The sequence below is a fragment of the Cnephaeus nilssonii genome (genome assembly GCF_951640355.1).
Source record: "Cnephaeus nilssonii genome assembly, chromosome: 1".
NCBI lineage: Eukaryota > Metazoa > Chordata > Mammalia > Chiroptera > Vespertilionidae > Cnephaeus > Cnephaeus nilssonii.
Window position 1 is genome coordinate 54,661,344 of NC_137072.1, and position 18,835 is coordinate 54,680,178.

General features: G+C 42.0%; 1 protein-coding gene across 2 annotated transcripts in view; it reads left to right on the plus strand.

Moving 5' to 3' along the window:
• Positions 1–18,835, plus strand: part of UNC5C (unc-5 netrin receptor C) — a 388,870-nt gene that overhangs the window by 267,819 nt on the left and 102,216 nt on the right. For both annotated transcript variants that reach the window (XM_079773660.1, XM_079773661.1), the window contains one exon: positions 8,474–8,577. In XM_079773660.1, coding sequence (XP_079629786.1) covers positions 8,474–8,577 — 104 coding nt within the window. The remainder of the gene's footprint in view (positions 1–8,473; positions 8,578–18,835) is intronic.

Here is an 18,835-nt window from a genome sequence, read left to right on the forward strand (position 1 = left end):
AGGATACATTACTAATTTTTGTTAGCAATCATCTATGCTGCCTGTGATCCACTAAGCCTGCATTCCGGTATGGCAACATACAACTAGAGCTGAGCAGCTAGAGGAAAAAGTTAAAGGGGTTGGTTTTATACCCATGTCTCTATTAGAAAATAATAGACAAATCATGTGGGTGCCATGTTTCTGGGCAAAAAAAAAAAAAAAAAAAAAAAAGATTGTTCCTAACATTCTCTCGGTTATGGCCTCTAGATACAAATAAAATGTCAAGTCCTGTGCTAGACAATGTAAGCCATCGTCCTGTGCAAAAGGGAGTCCTATTGACACTGTGGAAACACCAGTAGGGACTCACTGTAAACCAGGTGGCAAGAGCCACGGTGCAGAAGCAGGTCGGCTTGGCTCCCACAGGCTCCCAAGCTCCCGCCTCCCACAGCCTGCAGGATCTATCACAGTGCCATGCATGTTGTGGGTGTTCCATAAATAAGCAGTCAGTCAATCTGTGGTTCTCAGATATTAGTGTTGTGCATAAAACACATCTGTGGGACCAGTTAAAATTGCAGATTCTGCCTTGGCCAGTGTGGCTTCATTGGATGGGTGTCGCCCGTGCACTGAAGGGGCCCCAGTTAAACTCCACTTGGCCAGGTTTTGGGCTTGATGCCTGGTTGGGGAAGGCAGTTGATCAGCCAATCAATGTTTCTCTCTCACATTGATATTTCTCTTTCTCTCTCCCTCTCTCTTTCTCTCTCTCTTAAGTCAATAAAAACATGTTTAAAACTATAGATTCCAGGGCCCAACCTAAGGATGAAATCAGTTTTTTTGGTGTTTTTTTTTCAAGCACAGCCTGGTAGTCCCTGGGTTTCTCTTTGTGATATATCGCCTTCAATCATTAGTCCTTCCACACTCCTAATTGTTTTCTTTCACTCTTTCTCAGCATGATAATACCTAATGTTTGTGTAACATAATAAAATTTACTAATGCCATGGGAAAAGATGAGATGGGGGAATTACTCTCTTTTGAACACAGATTATATTCAAGGCATGATGGTAGAATTTTATAGGTGCTTCTTCCTATATAACCTTATTATGTACTAGAGGCCCGGTGCATGAAATTGTGCACTTGGGGGCAGAGGGTCCCTCAGCCCAGAATGTGAGAGGGCGCAGGCCAGGCCAAGGGACCCCACCAGTGCATGATCAGGTCTGGGGAGGGACACAGGAGGTTGGCCAGCTGGGGAGGGACTGCGGGAGGGCTCCAGGGCATGTCCAGCTTGTCTCACTCAGGCCCGACCAGCCGGACCCCAGCAGCAAGCTAACCTACAGGTTGGAGTGTCTTCCCCCTGGTGATCAGTGCATGTCATAGCAAGTGGTTGAGCGGCCTTAGCATATCATTAGCATATTATGCTTTGATTGGTTGAACGGACGACCAGATGACTGGACACTTAGCATATTAGGCTTTTGTTATATAGGATGATAGTCCCTAGTATCAGAGACATTTTTCAGTGGAATAAACTAAGGTAAGAAGTTAAGCAATGTGCTCAAGGTCACACACCTCATTAAGTGGTAGAGTTAGGACCTGAATCCTGCTCCCCACCACAATGTTATTTTGCTTCCCAGTTGTTTTCAGATAATTTTCACAGTGATCTACAATAAAAAAAATATGTTTATATCATGATCTACTAAATAATGCCCATCTCTTCACACATACAAATATACACAGATCTGTGTGTGTGTGTGTGTGTGTGTGTGTGTGTGTGTGTGTGTTTGGCTGTTAGTACATATATATGTATATAATAATACTGTGTATTATATACCTTGACATCTTCTATTTATTCAATTTCATATTTTAATGCTGGTTTTTAATACACTAAATTGATATGTAAGGAGTCATGACTCAGATTTGGAAAACACAGCAATAAACCCTAAATTCCATAAGAATAGTAAAGAATATAACATGCTATGGTTTATGAGTTATATGGCCAAATTATGTAAGAGCATGACATACTGAAAATTCACTCATATTATTAATCATCTTTCATGCCAGAACTCTCTGAGTAACAAAAATAGAAATACTTGTAATTATTTATTACATGTGTTTTGTCCTTTATATTCTTCCAAAACATTTTCAGATTTACTAGCTCTTAATATTCACCTAACCCTCTGATATTTAAAAACAACCAACATTAGTAATATAATATTTTATTTATCTTATTATGTGGAATTTAAGATTTAATTTCCACTAGAAATATCTATTGAAATATTCCCATGAGAGAATTCTTGTGTTCATAGTATTAGTCTGTCATGTCGCCAAGATTTTGTCTTTTAAAAAATATTTCATTCTAATAAATAGTCCAGCATAATGAAGTAGCATTGCTGATGGGATAATAAATGTAAATTTTTAATAAATGTAAATAATGTTTTAAAACTTGGAGTAAGAACAGGTTTATTATCTTTTTCAAAGACAATAGCATCACCAACCTGCCTGCTGCACCATAGGGAGACCTTTTTGCTGCTTTTTTTTTTTCTCTAGTTTCCTTCCAAACTCAGCAGGGCTCAGGGGAGCTTGGATGGTAGTAAGACCCATTATACTCTAGCTGTGGCCTGTCTACCCTCAACTTTCCTAGTGTAGGTCACACTCACCCTGTCACATGTTTTTAAGCAAAGTAGCCTGAGGGATGTTGGTTCGGTACAGGGATGTGATTTTCTTCCCATTTCATAAATATTCACATTGACATGGTGGCTTTCTTGCATGCAGTTTTGAGTAGGCATTTCTCTTCCCATCTCTCCATGGAGACAGAAATTTAGTTTTCTCAAAGTAATCCCAAATGCATTCATAATCCTCCAACCTTTAATACTAGTAGCCCTGCGCATGAATCCGTGTGCCAGTAGCTCGCCAGTAGCTCACTGCTGCCCTCCAGTAGCGCTCCACCCGCTGCCCTGCCTTCCTGTAGCTCCCTCTACCCCCTTCCCCCCTCATAGCTTGCTGCCCTGCCCCCTCCTGTAGCTTTCTGCTGCCCACTTGTAGCTCAATGCCCCACCCTCCTGCTGATCCGTGATCTGGTTGTTATACGGTCGGGTAATGACCATTTGCATATTACATCTTTATTATATAGGATTCATCTGCTTTTGTGATTCTTCCTTGGATTTGTCTGAAGAATTTTCTGATTTTTGTAACACTGAATCTTCTGAAACCCACCCTTTTCCCATTGTCACACCCTTACCCATATCTGTCTATCCAAGTGTCCAAAAATTCCATGAAAATTGTCCTGAAAGGAAAATTATTAGCTGTTCTCTTCAAAGATGCATCAAAATAATTTCTTGCCCCGGACATTGTGGCTCCGTTAGTTGGGCATCGTCCCACACACCAAAAACTTTGCCTGTTCCATTTGTGGTCAGGACACATGCCAGGTTATGGGCTCAATCCCTGGTAGGGGGCGTGCAGGAGGCAGCTGATTGATGTTCCACTCTCACAAAGATGTTTCTCTTTTTATCTCCCCCTCCTTCCTCTCACTCTAAAAATCAATAAAAATATATTTTTAAAAAATAATAATTTATTCTATTATTACTATTGGACACTGATAATTGGTATATTTCCTTAAAGATATAGCCAAGATGTGTTTTATTTAACAAAGGATAAGCTTTCCCCCCTAAAATATACCAATGTTATATGTTAGTCTATTCAGTCATACACTCTTATGACAAAGGAGACCTGCAAAAGTACCCAGTCATTCCCTTTCATTTTACAAATGAGGAAGGTGAAGGCCACAAAGTCTTTGAACTCCTGGTTAATCTCCCTTTCTATTTACCACATTGTCTACGAGCAGAGTCCATATTTGGAGAATGCCATGAATTAAGGTATTCCACATCATAAAAAATTTGTAACTGTAGTGTTATTCTTGTGCAAAAAAATCATTGAATGCATCAGAATTCTCTAATAGAAAATGAGACATTGTTTGCACCCACACATGTGTTTGTGTTCTAAAAGCCTTTCTTTGATTACTGTGTAAATGGTAAATAGGAATCCTTATCATTTCAGGCCTAATTCTACACCTGCTAATTGGATTTCTCTTTATGGATTTAGTAAGCCAATATTCATGTTCCTAAGTAAACAGCTCTCTAATCGCATGCCTATGACAAAGCTGTTTTTTCTTTTAATTGGTGGAATCAATGACCAAATCAGAGGTAGGCAAGTTGACTTTGCAAAAGTCATCTAGGTTATAATGAAAGGACTTTATACTTATTTTGGTAGTGGCCCTAGAACTAATGGAAAGAAAGCACAAATTTAGAATCATAAAGGTCTTCCAAGGGCTGAAATTCATCTTTTTTTCCTGACAGGAGTGCCCACATTATTCTGAACTGTTCTGTTTTACATCTAATGCCTGGCTGACAAGTGTCCGTTTTTCATGCTTACTCATTCGTCACCCGTGTGTTCTCTCTGCCTGCAAGGCATTGGGCCTGCCTTCTATCACATCTTCCCACAATACAGGATATGCTTAGAACGTTACCCCTCCTCTGCTTGCAGAGTAATATGGAGGCATACTGAAATGAGCAGCTGCTGTGCTGGGCAGCCACAATATTTTCTAAGCTCATCATTCTACCTGAAAGCTAGAAAGGAAGTTTTATGGCAGGAATTAAAAGGATTTTTCTGGAAGAAGTATTGCTTTGTGGAGGGTTACATGTGAGATCATTTTAGAAATTAGATAATATTTATAGTGAGTTTGAAGTCAAACCATTAAAACAAAATAATTATATGGTATTCCACGGTAGTTCAGTTAAACCTGTCTCTTGCAGTACATACCTCTGTCATATGGTCATTACTGGTATGCTCAATTAGGAAGCAAGGATCCTCCTAAGATGTGCCCTCACGGGGCAGGAATGTAAAAACTGTGCCAAAAAACTACACTATATTTTAAGAAAAATTATAACAATCATCATTCAAATCCATCCTCCATTAATGGTGCTGCTGACTTTTGTCACCATAAAATTTTACAAAAGAGCAAAACTTCTCATAATGGTCATTTTCCCAGTTCCTGTCCACCCCTCAACACAGCTTGGAGTCTACTCTGGTCTCTCCTAAATTTCCCAAGCCAATGACTTCTCCCCTTTGATTCTTTGCTATATTTGTCCTGTTGGCCTCCCATCTTCTTAAAACTTTATTTTTCTCTTGGTTCCTCTGACACTTGTCTTTGCTTCTTTCACCTACTTCCTGGTTCGCACCACGTCATGTTTACTGGCAGCTCTTGAATGCTGGTGTCCTGTGTTTTCTGCTGTTGTTGTTGTTGTTTTTATGCTTCAGTCTTTCCCCTGTGATGTCATCTGTTTCTAGCACTTCAGCTATCTCTTAGACAACGAAGCACAAATCTTCTACTCCGACTTCTCTCCCAAGCTCTAGATCCAGTGGTTCTCAGGTTGGGTGCGTTGTTGTTTTTTTCCTCTCAGAAGACATAGAATTGTCTGGAGCAATTTATTTTGTCACGGCTGGGAGAGGTGTTACTGGCTTCTAATGGATGGATTCCAGGGATGCTGCTAAGTACTATGCACAGAGAATTACCTAGTGCCAAGCATCAACAGTGCTGAGGTTGAGAAATCGTAACCTGGATGTACTGGACTTTTCCATTTGCATATCCCACAGACACACCAAACTGAATATGGGACAAAATTAATTTCCTTTTTCTCCTCGCTTTGCTGCTCAATTCATTAGTTGTATTTAATAATGGTACCAACTTAACAATTGCAATAGCTAGAAATATAGCATTATCTTTGCCTCATGGCACTTTTCAAACACCTAGGTCTTCTTTCGAATGTGTGATCTCTTTATTTCTAGAATTTGCTTTCTCCTCTTTCTGTTCACTATGAGAGGACCTGATCATCCCTTGTGGTCTACTCAGATGGTTCCCAAACTACTTTCTGTCTCAACCCATCTGTCACACGGAGGGCAATATGACATCTGATCTCCTTCCTTTGCTTAGAAACCTTTTAGGGTTTTCCATTCCCTCGCATGGCAGAAAGGCTTTTCATAAATAGATCTCTACTTACCTTTCTCGTCTTGATTCTGTATCTTTCACATCTTCATCCTAAGCACCTAGTAGAGTGTTTACCTTAAGTAGATAATCCTTCATAATAAAAAGGCAATATGCAAATAACCATCACTCCGCTATGCCCACGATTGGGCAGTGGGAGGCTGGGGGGCGGGACTCGGGGTGGCATATCCGGCCATTGAGAGGCACGGGACTCCCGCCCCCCCCCCCCCCCCCCCGCCTCTCAACGGCTGGATTGGCGGCCGCTGAGGGGGGCTGCCTCGGACACCCTGGACACCCAGCTCCGCTGCCATCGGAGGCGGGGAGCCGGTTGTTCGCACCCGGATCCCCTGCCCAGCTCCGCTGCCATCGGAGGCGGGGAACCGGTTGTTCGCACCCGGATCCCCTGCCCAGCTCCGCTGCCATCGGAGGCGGGGAGCTGGTTGTCCGCACCCGGATCCCCTGCCGTGCTCCCCTTCGTCAGCGCCTCAAGCCCCAGCAGCAGCAGCAGCGGCTGGGGATGAGCTGGGGATCCCAACAGCCTGGCAGCTCAGTGGCGGCGGCGGAGGCAGCATTGGGCCTGGGGACTGGCGAACAGGCAGAAGATGGCCCTGATCGCAGGAGGCTAGGCCTAGGGACCCTACCCGCACGATTGAATCGTGCGCTGGGCCTCTAGTTAACAAATATTAAAGTAATTTGTTTTGACTATTTAGATACATATGTGCCTTACTTTTTCTCATTCTCAGCTTTCATTGTGTGATATGCTAATAAATTTTACCAGAAGGGAGTCAAAATATTATTTGAGAACTAACTCCAGTCATCATGTCTTCACTCTCCCCCACATCAGATGGATGTTTTCAGAATTATATTTCAAAAAGTAGATATACTCTGTCAGGAACCTTTTATCCCATAAAATGTATTCATTACTGCTCTTACTTCTATTAGTAGTTAGTATTTTACCAAAATTGTTATCTTAATGCAGATTGAAACAGAGAAGCTACAATATCAGAAGAGAAAGAATAGGAGTACTTTTAATGTTTCTGTTGGAAGGACATGGCTTAACCAAAAGAGATGTTAAAGGTGTGGGGATGGCAAAATAAGTATCAAATCAGGGGTCACCACGTTCTAATGCAGCATCCATTATTTTGCTGTGAGGCTTTGAGTAAGTTGCTAAACATGTTCCTTATGTGTAAATTAAGGACATGATTTAGATAACTTTCCATTTTAATAACTGTGGATTTTCAATGCTCACTTGTACAATATACTCAATTTTTGGATAATCCAATGAGAAGAGTCCTTCTGACAGAAATTCTGTCACTATTTGGAAAGTCTCTTGTCTTACCTCAGACCCACACACATTCATAATTTTCTCACAAACCCTAAGCTCTTGAAGGTTTTCTTTTGCCAAGAAATTCAACAAAATGACAAGTATGTAACAATAGATTTTTTTCTAAGTGCATTTTCCAGATGGTGCTTTCTGATAGCTCCGTGAAAGACAGAGGTATATACTTCTAGAGCTTTGGGGTTTTTACTTATTAGTTCAACAGGCTAAAATGGTGCTTTTAAGTTCTTAAGTTTTTATCAGGGATATGAGTTAAAAGGACAGAGACATTAGTTTTTATTAACATGAAGTGGATAAAAATTCCAATAACTTTTTATTGAAAGGAGCTGAATTATACAAGTATGAAATAAAAATTTTTGGTGTGCTGCTTCAAAGCGCTATGGCTGAATCGTTTATTTTTTTAACGTTGGTATTTAAAATGATAAGCTAGCTTCTAACATTTTTGTGTCCATCTATAATAATTTTTAAAAGTCTCCATATTGCAATGGCAACTACAACTATATAAATACATAACTAGGTACTTGGTATATTTGGGCAGAAAAGACTATTTAATTGTCTAATTGAAGAATAGCCACATTATTCTATAGTGAGAGATGCCCAGACTCTTTCGAACAGTTACCCTTTCCCCTGCCTCATGTGTGAGCTACCTCAAGAGGTTATATTCATGATTTTAGGATTCCAGCATTCTGATTTTAAACTTGCTTTTGAGCTCTTGATCAAAAGATATCAGAGTTATTACAACTCTAATATTATTCATTGTGAAGAGAGAGGAAAATATTTATGTACATAAAGACTCTGTATGTATAAAAATCATGACAATGGGGTTCTTTTGATTAAAAACATGATCATCATCATCATAATGAAATGCAAGGAAAGAATTTCACTAATTGTTAATATGATCTTCAAAGCATTCCAGTGAAGATTAAAGTAGGAACTGTTAATAATCTCTGAGTTTCATAATTTCCACCACTCAGAATATAGTCACCCAGGTGGCAGTACAGTATTGACAACATGTGGTTTAAAAAAAGGCACATGAAATAAAAAACTGGAAAAAGTTTATTGCACTTTCTATAGATGAATACATGCAGATTAGCTTTGTCATGTATTTCATTGCCTCCGCTTTCCAGATCTACGCAAGACGTTTGAGCAGGAGCCCCTGGGGAAGGAAGTATCCTTGGAACAGGAAGTTTTGCTCCAGTGTCGACCACCTGAAGGGATCCCAATGGCAGAGGTAACAAAAATTCTTTGCATTTAGCAACTGGCACTGAGTTATTCTAACAGAGGCCTAATCCGTGGCTAATGGCGCAGTGAATTAGGATATGGAATGATGAATGGTTGGTAATGGAGTCCTAACTGCCTGCTGCTGGCAAAATAGATTGATTGGGAACTGATTAATGACTTGGGAGTCAATTAGAATGCCCCACTGGACAAAGCCAGTCAGTGTGGTTTGATTTTTGTCATTCTCTTTCAAGAACTCAGAAATCCTGCTTTATTTTATCTGGAGCTTATCATAGAGAGAATGGTATATCTTAAAAATGTACCATCAATTTTAGTACTATGCTTGATAAATACGCAAAACGTATGTGTGTATACATGTGTGTGTGTGTATGTGTGTGTGTCGGTGAGTCTGTGCACTCCACATATGTATTTCCTATTCCATGATCTAATCATGAACATATACCTAAGAGCCATATTCATACACCAGGAATTAAAAACATGCTTAAAGAATGACAAGTGTCAATTAATTTCAACCTATAAGCTTTCCATCAAACTCTTCATGTTCATTTTCTGTTTTTGCTAAAACAAAGCCTATCGATTGCCAATGAAGTATTATGAATCTGATTCATATCATGACTTTTCATTAGCACCATGCAATCCAGTGTTCTTTTAAAATGCCTGTCTAGGTGGGACAGGCCTACCAAAGAGCACCATGCTCTTCTTGAGATACCCCCATCATCCTAGAGCATACTATTGAGGAAAATCATCTAACACCGTGTCTTTTGTTTGTTAACAAATAATTTTAACAAACTGAAAAAGATCACCCTTTTATGATTATTGGGAAACATCCTAATATGCATGAAGACACTATTACCCTAGCCGATCCAGTATCCTAGAAGCCCAGAAAAACTTTAATTTGACAAATGACATAGTTGTCAATTGGTTGGTGGATCTTGTTAGCCTCCAAACTACCTTGAGTCCTTTGGGATTTTTACTTGTTATCGCATACATGGAAAGAGGCATTTCTGAAATTGTTACAATTTGGACCTAACTATGGGTCAGCTGATATTTTGTAAAAATAAGCCCTGAATTATCCGTATCTAAGAAATTGCAAAATACTACTACTTTGACTTACAACTTGTCCAAAAAACTGTTTAATAGCTAACAGTGTACTTACTATTAGGTTTCCGTTGTTTTTTACTTTTCTGAAGGTTCAAGCAAAGGTGGGAGCCAGCTCAGTTAACTGGTCCCATGGGCAACAAAATTAAACATCTGATTGCTCTTCACTATTTAATAATAATGAATTAGTTAGAAATTTAGGCAGTGCCTTTACAAAACGACTCAATTTTTCTGTCACAGCCATTCATATCTTCATGTGTCAATGAAAAGACACAAAGTGACACTCTTAATAAAATTTCTTTTTTTACTTTGAAATAAGAGAGCTATTTTTGCCTTGTAACTGGCATTCCAGGGCATTTTCTAGTATCTCATCAGAGATTTTTGCATAGTTAGAGCTGCTTTTCCCAACCATACCAAATTATCTTCCAACCCTGACATGCAAAATGACTTACTGTGATTAGGAAGGAGGCAACTCTAGTGAATATTTCATTTCACATATTATAATAGTGCATCTGTCTCCTAATTGTATTTCTAAAATTCTAATGCAAACTCATCCACTAAACTACCTTAAAGATCAAAACACATTCTGGGGAACATAGGTATCCATAGCCTCATTTTGACTTGATGTTTCTTAAAGATAGCTGATCGCTACAAAGATGTTCAGTGAAAGAGCTTAGTAACTTCTTCATGTTTTAGTGGTTCACTTTGTCAAGGAGTAAAAGATTCGTGACTGCAAGTGAAATGGCTATAAATTTTACTTGTATCACCACTGGGGAAGAGACCAATTAACACTTGGCAAGCTCAAAAATCATATACCCATTGGCATTCAAAGAGCTATATGTAATGTGCTTTCCTTTTTTTGAAGTCAGAGGAGTGATCAAACACACATACTGGAGAGCAGGCTAATAAACTCCTATGTAGATTCTTTTCAAACCCTTTGAATCACCAAGATCTGGAACCTAATGAGTATCTTAACAACGATGATTTACTCAAGAGTGGCAGATAAAATTTTTTTTAAAAAGGGATGAAATGTAACTTTGTGAGTTTAAAGATCAAAGATTATTTTAACTTAATGATAAATGCAGTTATTATTTAATATTCTGTTTATTTTTTTGAGGAATCTAAATGCATAAAAGTAGCATAGGGTGGAATATTAATCTTAAATAAAAACCAGCAGGTAAAACTCTTATATTTTACCATGAATAAAATCTGTCCTTATGCTATCAGGCCGCAGGGGCAAGAATTTTTGCTCCTTTTGTGCCAAAGGCAAATGATGCTGTAGAATTGGAATAGTAAATGCTCAATGAACACATGGAGTCAATTGATCTTTGGTTTATGTTTCACTCCATTGGAGAAGTAGTCAGGTACATTCTTTGCAGAATATCAGAAAGCAATGATTTTCTTTCTTCCATGCAAGTTGCTAAGTTTCTAAAGAACTCTACTAATCTTAAGTTAAATGGTACCTGTTTGGTGCAAATAATGTCAGAGGCATTCTGAGGTAATAAATAACATTTCACTTCCTCCACTCTTTTGGCTTTAGTCTTAACTGCAGAATATTAAACTAATTTCCTTACAAAACTCTAGGTTTAAGCCCAGCTATCACCATTTCAAACTCTGACTTTGAGCAAGGTATTTCAGTTCTCCTTGCCTAAGTTTCCTTAGTTACAAAATGGAGATAATGATAGTACCTATCCAGAACATAGTTGTAAGGTTTAAATGAGATAATATATGCAAACAAGTAGAAAGATCTCAAGAAATATCAACCATGATTAGTGCTAGTATTCTGTTATCACCTATTGATTCACAGAACACTGACTTCAACCTCTAGAAATCAAAACAGTCACTGAGCACATTGTACCTCTGCCGGGAGCTGCGGGTGTGAGGGGCGAAGTCTCTGTCCTATGAAGGGTCACCAAGATGCCCTCCTGTGATCTCCAGCCAGTGGCTCTGGTTAGAATCCATAAATGCTACAGTGGAAGGTATTGTGAGCTGTAAAGCAAAGAAACGCCCTTATTAATGTAAATGTCTAATGTATCGATGACCAATATCTCCAACAGGTCACGGTGTACTGCTGTCCTTACTCTGATTTTTAAAGTTACTGTTCTCCATTTAGTCATCATGAGCCCAAGAGACTGGCCCAGCCCTCTTATTTCCTGAGTGTGAGGAAATCTGGGCTGGGGGTACTGCCGGTAGTTCTTTTCAGAGAGAGGGAAAGAGATGACAAGGAAAGCCTCAGGGGAGGAAAAAGGCCCAACCAGGGTCCTTCTGCTCCATGTCTCCAGGGGGTGACAGTTTTGACTAAGACTGGTCTCAGTAGTCCTTGGTGAAGGAAACCGATGTAGTGGGCACCGTGGTTCAGGGCTCTAGACCTGGTCGTTTCCTCCTCTGGTCTCCTTACTAAGCCCTGTCTTTATACCTATTTTATGTATTCGAAATATTTAACAGCCCAGCCAGTGTGGCTCAGTGGTTGAGCGTTGACCCATGAACCAGGAGGTCACCAGTTCAATTCCCTGTCAGGGCACACGCCCAGGTGGTAGGCTCCATCACTAGTAGGGAGCATGCAGAAGGCAGCCCATGGATGTCTCTCTCTCATCCATGTTTCTCTCTCTCTATCCTTCTCCCTTCCTCTCTCTCTAAAACCCATAAAAACATATTTAAATTAAATAAAATATTTAACAAGCACACTGCTTCCTTAACACGGGACAGGGTCCGAGGGCCTCGTGCTAGGACAGCTATAAACACTTCAGCTGCTTAATCCCAGGGAGTCAACGGGCACAACGGGCGAAGGGGGGGGGGGAGCGCGAAGGGGGGCACCCCGTTATTTAGCAGCAGATACAGAACGATGGTACTCAACACTTGGTGTGGACCAACCAGTGTGACTGGCTGAATGTCAGCCCCTCTGTACCATGACTTTAAATAGCTCTGACTGCGACTAGTGTTCAAATGTGTCTGTTTACTCCTTGGCTGCCTAATTAGATGGCAATAAAATAGGAGCAAAAGGGGATTTTATGTTTATCTCTAATACCAGCTGACTGTAGGTTCCCTAGTAGATTCTCTTAAGTATGTTTAACTAAGAAATAAAGAGTCCCCAATGGATGTGGCACAGAGGCTGCAACTCGGGGAATGGAGCATTCCAGAAAAAGGGTATTTGTCACCTCTGACGATGCAACCTACAGAGAGAACGCAGTGTGCAGCGAAGGTTCCAGCCCACCAGGACGGGAACTAAAAGGCCATTGGGAGTTACTTCCGTTCGAGGACTATAGGGCAGGTTAATAGCAATCATATTAAAGTGAAAAGTCTAGACTGAGTGAAAGAAAGAAAAAGGATGACTAGAAATACTCTAAAGTGGTATTGCTCAGTATTTTTGATAACACTTTTGCTAGGATCTCTGCAAAAATATTCTGGGGAGGCATTCACCCCGCTTTCAACAGAAACCTCCCCATCTCCCTGAAGCAGCCAGGAAATGAATGCTCCCATGCGCAGGCGCGGGGCGGCTCTGCCCGCAGAACCCGGGCACTCTATGAAATGAACCCCTCTTTGCTCCTTGGAGTTTATGCCTAGAAAATGTTGCTGTCACTTGGTGAGCCAGAAATACACCCAGCGATGCTGTATGTCCTTGGATTGTCTCCTTTGGGGAGTACCGGGATCAGGACAGCAATGGATACAAGGTTTGTTGGCATGGCAGAAGGAACGACACTGAATTTTGCACTAAAACCCGCGATTTGTTTCACCTTTAACAAGGGGGTAATTGCTCCTCTAATTATAATGGAGCTATTTCTCACAGGAGTTTAATTGGAGGCACAGGGCACAGTGTTCAACTTACTGACCCAGTTGTGCTCCAAAAATGGCATCTTATTTATCAACATTTGCATCTTTAATTAGCAAGTGGGGAAATATGGGGTGACATGCAAAGGAATAGATTATTTCGCCGGGTTTAGTCCTGATAAACAGGGAACAGATTTCTTAAAAGCCGATACTGCCAGAGCAAAAAGCTGCTGGCCGCTGGAGGCTCAGCCAAATGAGCAGCATCAGGTGGCTCTCCGGCTAATTGATTATTAATGTGGCCACTGAACACTTTGTTTCGTGAGAGGCGTGCGTGCTTCGCTGCCATTCCTCATAACTGGAGCTTCATGTTGCCGCATTTCCATGCAGGTGCGTTGTCTCCGGAGCGGTGCTTTCTATTCTTTGCAAGCAGAGGAGATTTAGAGATAAGAGAGTTTGAATACTAATTTGGAAAGAGACATTGCTTTCCGTGCCCACTAACACCTGTTGGAATGTTCTCCTAGCATGCATATACCAACAAGAAGGGGTTTGATTTTGAGATGATTATCAGCCCTGCAAACAGGTTTGCTCAAGTATTAAGTTCCCTGATCATAGTCAGCTGGCAAGCTTTGCATTGGTCCCATCGATGTTTGCCATTGTCACTTTAAAAAAAATAGTTTTTATTGATTTTTAGAGAGAAAGGAAGGGAAAGGGAGAGATAGAAACATCGATGTGAGAGTATAACATAGTTTACACTCTCCTACTTGCCCCCCCTGAAGGTCGAGCCAAGAACCTGGGCATGTGCCTTGACCAGGAACCCAATCAACAACCTTTCAGTGCTCGGGACTGCCCAACTAACTAAGCCACACTGGCCAGGGCAGCCATTGTCACCTCTTTATTCTAGTAACCCCATGTTTTTCTGTCATTATCTGTCCTTTATATATAACTAGAGGCCCGGTGCACAAAATTCATGCACAGGTAGGGTCCGAGGCCTGGCTGGCGATCAGGGCCGATTGGGGCCTTCCGGCTGCCAGCTGGGGCCTCCCTTCCCCGCCTGCCAGCTGCCGGCTGGGGCATCCCTTCGTTCTGTGCCACCCCCTGGTGATCAGCGCACATCATAGTGAATGGTCGAACTCCCACAGGGACACTTTGCATATTAGTCTTTTATATATATAGATATACACAAAGATTACTGCAAGCCCAGATAACCAAGTAAACCAAATTTACAATAATAATAAAATTAAATAATATCAGCATCATTTTTTTAAAAAACAATAAGAAATAACAAACCTTCTCTGACTTATAATAGACTAGGGGCCCAGTACACGAATTCGTGCACCTTGAATGGACCTGTGGGCTGCAAGGCTGCAGTGGGTACAGGGTGGGTCTTGGCCCATCCTCCGCACACCCACCCAGGGACCCTGCCACCGTGCCCCTGGTCCCCTATCAGCAGGCAGCCCTGATCCCACCACCGCCGCTCTCATGTGCTCACACTGCCAGCCCCACTTGCACTCGCTGAAGGCGTGGAGCAATTGGGGCCGGCACTAGCAGCGGGTGTGAGTGGGCCCAGTGCCATCAGTGGGTGTGAGCAGCAGCTGCTGCCCCGATCGCCCCTCAGGAGCACGGGGAGGTGGAGAAGCCCTCAGGGGCGATCAGGGCCAGCAGTCGCTCACACCCACTGATGGCGCCAAGCGATCGGGACCGGCACTGGGCACCGGCAGCAGGTGTGAGTAGCAGCTCCAGCACCAGCTGCGGGTGCAAGAGGCGGCTCCAGCACTGGCAGCGGGTGTGAGCGGCGGCTGCCAGCCCCGATCTCCCCTCAGGAGCAGGGGGAGGTGGAGAAGCCCTGAGGGGTGATTGGGGCTGCTGCTCACACCCGCTGACAGCACCGAGCGATCGGGGCTGGCACAGGGCGTCAGCAGTGAGTGCAAGCAGTGGTTCTGGCACTGGCAGCGGATACAAGCATCGGGTGGGACCATGGCACACAAGAGAAAGGAATTTTCAGTAACCACCGGAAGCTCGCCCTGATGGCTGCGACCAGCACCCCGCCTTGGTCTGGCGACCCGCTTACCTGCTCCACCATCCCACCACAGCCAATGCCCGCCATGTTCCATGCATGCCCCCTGGTGGTCAGCACATGTCATAGCAATCGGTTGTTCAGTTGTTCGGTTGTTCCAGTTGTTCTACCGTTCGGTTTATTTGCATATTACCCTTTTATTATATAGGATTTGTGTCCTGGTTTCTGCACATACATAGTTTCTTTGGGCCTATAGCTTTTTTATTTTTATTTTATTATTTTGTAATACGTTTTTATTGATCTCAGAGAGGAAGAGAGTGGGAGAGAGATAGAAACATCAATGATGAGAGAGAATCATTGATCAGCTGCCTCCTGTGTGCCCCACACTGGGGATTGAGTCCACAGCCCGGACAGGTGCCCTTGACTGGAATTGAACCTGGGACCCGTCAGTCCCCAGGCCAATGCTCAAACCACTGAGCAAAACCAGCTAGGGCCAAAATGTAGTGTTTTTAAAATCATTAATTCATTTAGTCAAGAAATATTTATTCTCCATTCACTGTACACCCAACACTCTTCTAGCTGCAGGAGATACAAGTCTAGTCCAAGTCCCTAAAATCTAATAAAATGAAGCAAAACACTAAATAAGAATAGAAATAAATGAGAAATATATTGTCAGTCACTACAAATTAGAGGAAATGGAACAAGATGATATCTGAGAGGCTGATGGTTGCTGGGGATTAGGAGTCACTTTGCAATCCAAGGAGAATCTATCTGAGGAGATAATGTCTGAGCCGAGATCTAAACTATAGGAAAGAGCCAGACTTGAAAAAGATCTGGGTCCATAAACTCCAGGTAGGGGGAAGAGACTCAGAAGGAACTGATGTGGTTACCGATGAAAAAGGAGGCTAGTCTCTGAGACACTGAGCTATGACAAGGGCAGGACACCTTCAGTTAAAGTGCAGAGGATGAGCTTGGGGACTTACAGACTTGGTGAGGGGTTTGGAGTTGTTGTTGAGTGCATGAAATTTCATTGGAGGTCTTCAGTAAGGGTTTATCCTGTCCTAATGCATGTCTTTGAAAGATAACTTTTCCTGCTCTATTGAAAACAGCTTTTGGAAGTGTGAGATGAGAAGCAGGGACACCATTTGGGACATCTTGCCTTAACCCAAGCAAGGGGAGACGGTTGCTGGTCATAGGGTGAGAGTAGACTGTGCCACGCCAGCACAGCCAAGGGTTCGGTGAGCCTGAGGGAGGGCAGGTGAAGGATGAAGAAAAGACAGACAAAGAGAATAAGCTGGGTCTAGGTGGATCTTCTGTGCCTGGCTGAGGCCACAGAACAGATCCAGACTGCAAGCTGATGGTTTATTTTATAGTCAGAGGTAAGCAAGGTAATTTACAATGTTCTTGTAAGTTTCACTTGTTTTGGCAGCACTTGCTGCCCCTCCCACAGCCCATTATCTACCCAGGAAAGATCTAGGGAGCAGTCACAAGATCAAGCTTAATTATGCTTAGAGGGCTATGCCCTCCAAGCTGGGACTTGTTTGCAACTTTGCCAGCAGGTCAGTCTGAGGCTTAACCCTATAACCGCTCCCTACAGTAGATGAGATGAAAGAAATGTGGAGCTTAAGGGCTTATTTTCATTCCTGTGGAAGAAAAAACTCTGAACATTGTTTTTAAATTTGACTTTATTAAATAAACAAAATCTAGAAACTACTTGGCCTTTCAGAAGAAAGTGAAACCTCCCATGTTAGAGCTCAGTAGACCCACCAGAGTGAGCTTTCCTTCGATGACCTCACATCTGTGGTCAGTAGATCTCACTTATTTTCACACACGGCCTCTCTCAGCAACAGGCAATGACCTGGGTGTGCCTATCATCACAGGGCAAAAAGGCCTTCTATTTCCACAGACTTTATTTCTTGAAAAAATTCATGCTACTTCCATAAATTGTCTAGCTTTGGAACTTCTTTTAATGATTCTCCATATGCCTCTAGTCAATATGTACTACAAATTCATTGTGGATGAAAAATGGCAGTCACAGAGAGCAAAAGCCAGTATTTTCTACAGGTGGTCAGACTTAGCCAGGGTCTTGAACACGCTGTGTGTGTGTGTGTGTGTGTGTGTGTGTGTGTCTTCATCACCCAAAGTCAAGTCTCTTTCAATCACCATTTATCCACCTTTACCCTCTTCTACCTCCCAGCTCCCTCCCCCTTTCCCTGTAGTAATCACCCTACTTTTGTCTGTGTCTATGAGGTTTTGTGTGTGTCTATGAGGTTTTGCTTAGTCACTTCACTGTTTTCACCCAGCCCCCCAATGCTCCTCCCCTCTGACAGCTGCAGTCTGTTCTCTGTATCAGTGAGCCTGTTTCTGTTCTGTTTGTAAGCTTATTTTGCTCATTAGATTCCACATATAAGTGAAATCATGTGGTATTTGTCTTTCTCTGTTTGGCTTATTTTATTTAGCATAATATTCTCCAGGTCCCTCCATGCTATCGCAAAAGGTAATATTTCCTTCTTTTTTATAGCCAGGCAGTACCATTGCTTTTATATCCACTCATCTACTGATAAACATTCTTAATCTATAATAATAAAAGGGTAATATGCTAATTAGACCGAACGTGCTTCCGGGCATCATTCCAGACGTCCATCCGGACGAAGCTGGGGCCGGAGCGAAGCCCAGGTCCCGAGTGCCTGCCAACAGCCGGATCGAAGCCTGGATCCCGGATGCTGGAGGGAAGCTGGTGCCAGCAGCTGGGGGAAGGAAGGCCTACTCTTGTACGAATTTTCATGCATTGGGCCTCTAGTTGGTAAATAAGGAGAAATGCTAAGAGTTACTTATCCTGAAAGGGAAGTTGATAGCAAAGACTGGTTAGGAACTGTCCATGGACTAGTCAATTTATAGCCCTTTTACCCTGGAAAATTTAGCATGTTGAGGACTTTTCAGTGCCATTTTGTTCCCTTGGAAGGTGTTAGGTATAGTCATTCTACTTTTGGGTTCTTTGGTAGTTTCCACTATTCATTTATCAACACACTTTTATATCCTCATAGTCAAACTTAGGTTTTAAAAATGGACAAGTTTTAAGACAAGTTTCCCTCTCCAATATGGTCTGTGAACACTCAGCTCTCAAAAGCAATGAGCCAGGCATATGTGCAATTAAGGGAGTGTTTCCCCAGCAGGAAAACAAATTCCCTTTCTTAGCAAATCCTTTCCCTTTACAGAAGTTACAACAACTGAGCAAAATGTCACTACAATTTCCACATGCTTGTTTTTTATCCTTTGGCTATTTTTTGCAATTATCTAGAGATATGACTTTAACTGTTTTAAAGACCAACCCTTTTCAAACACAAAAATACACATACTTTTATAAACCTACTGA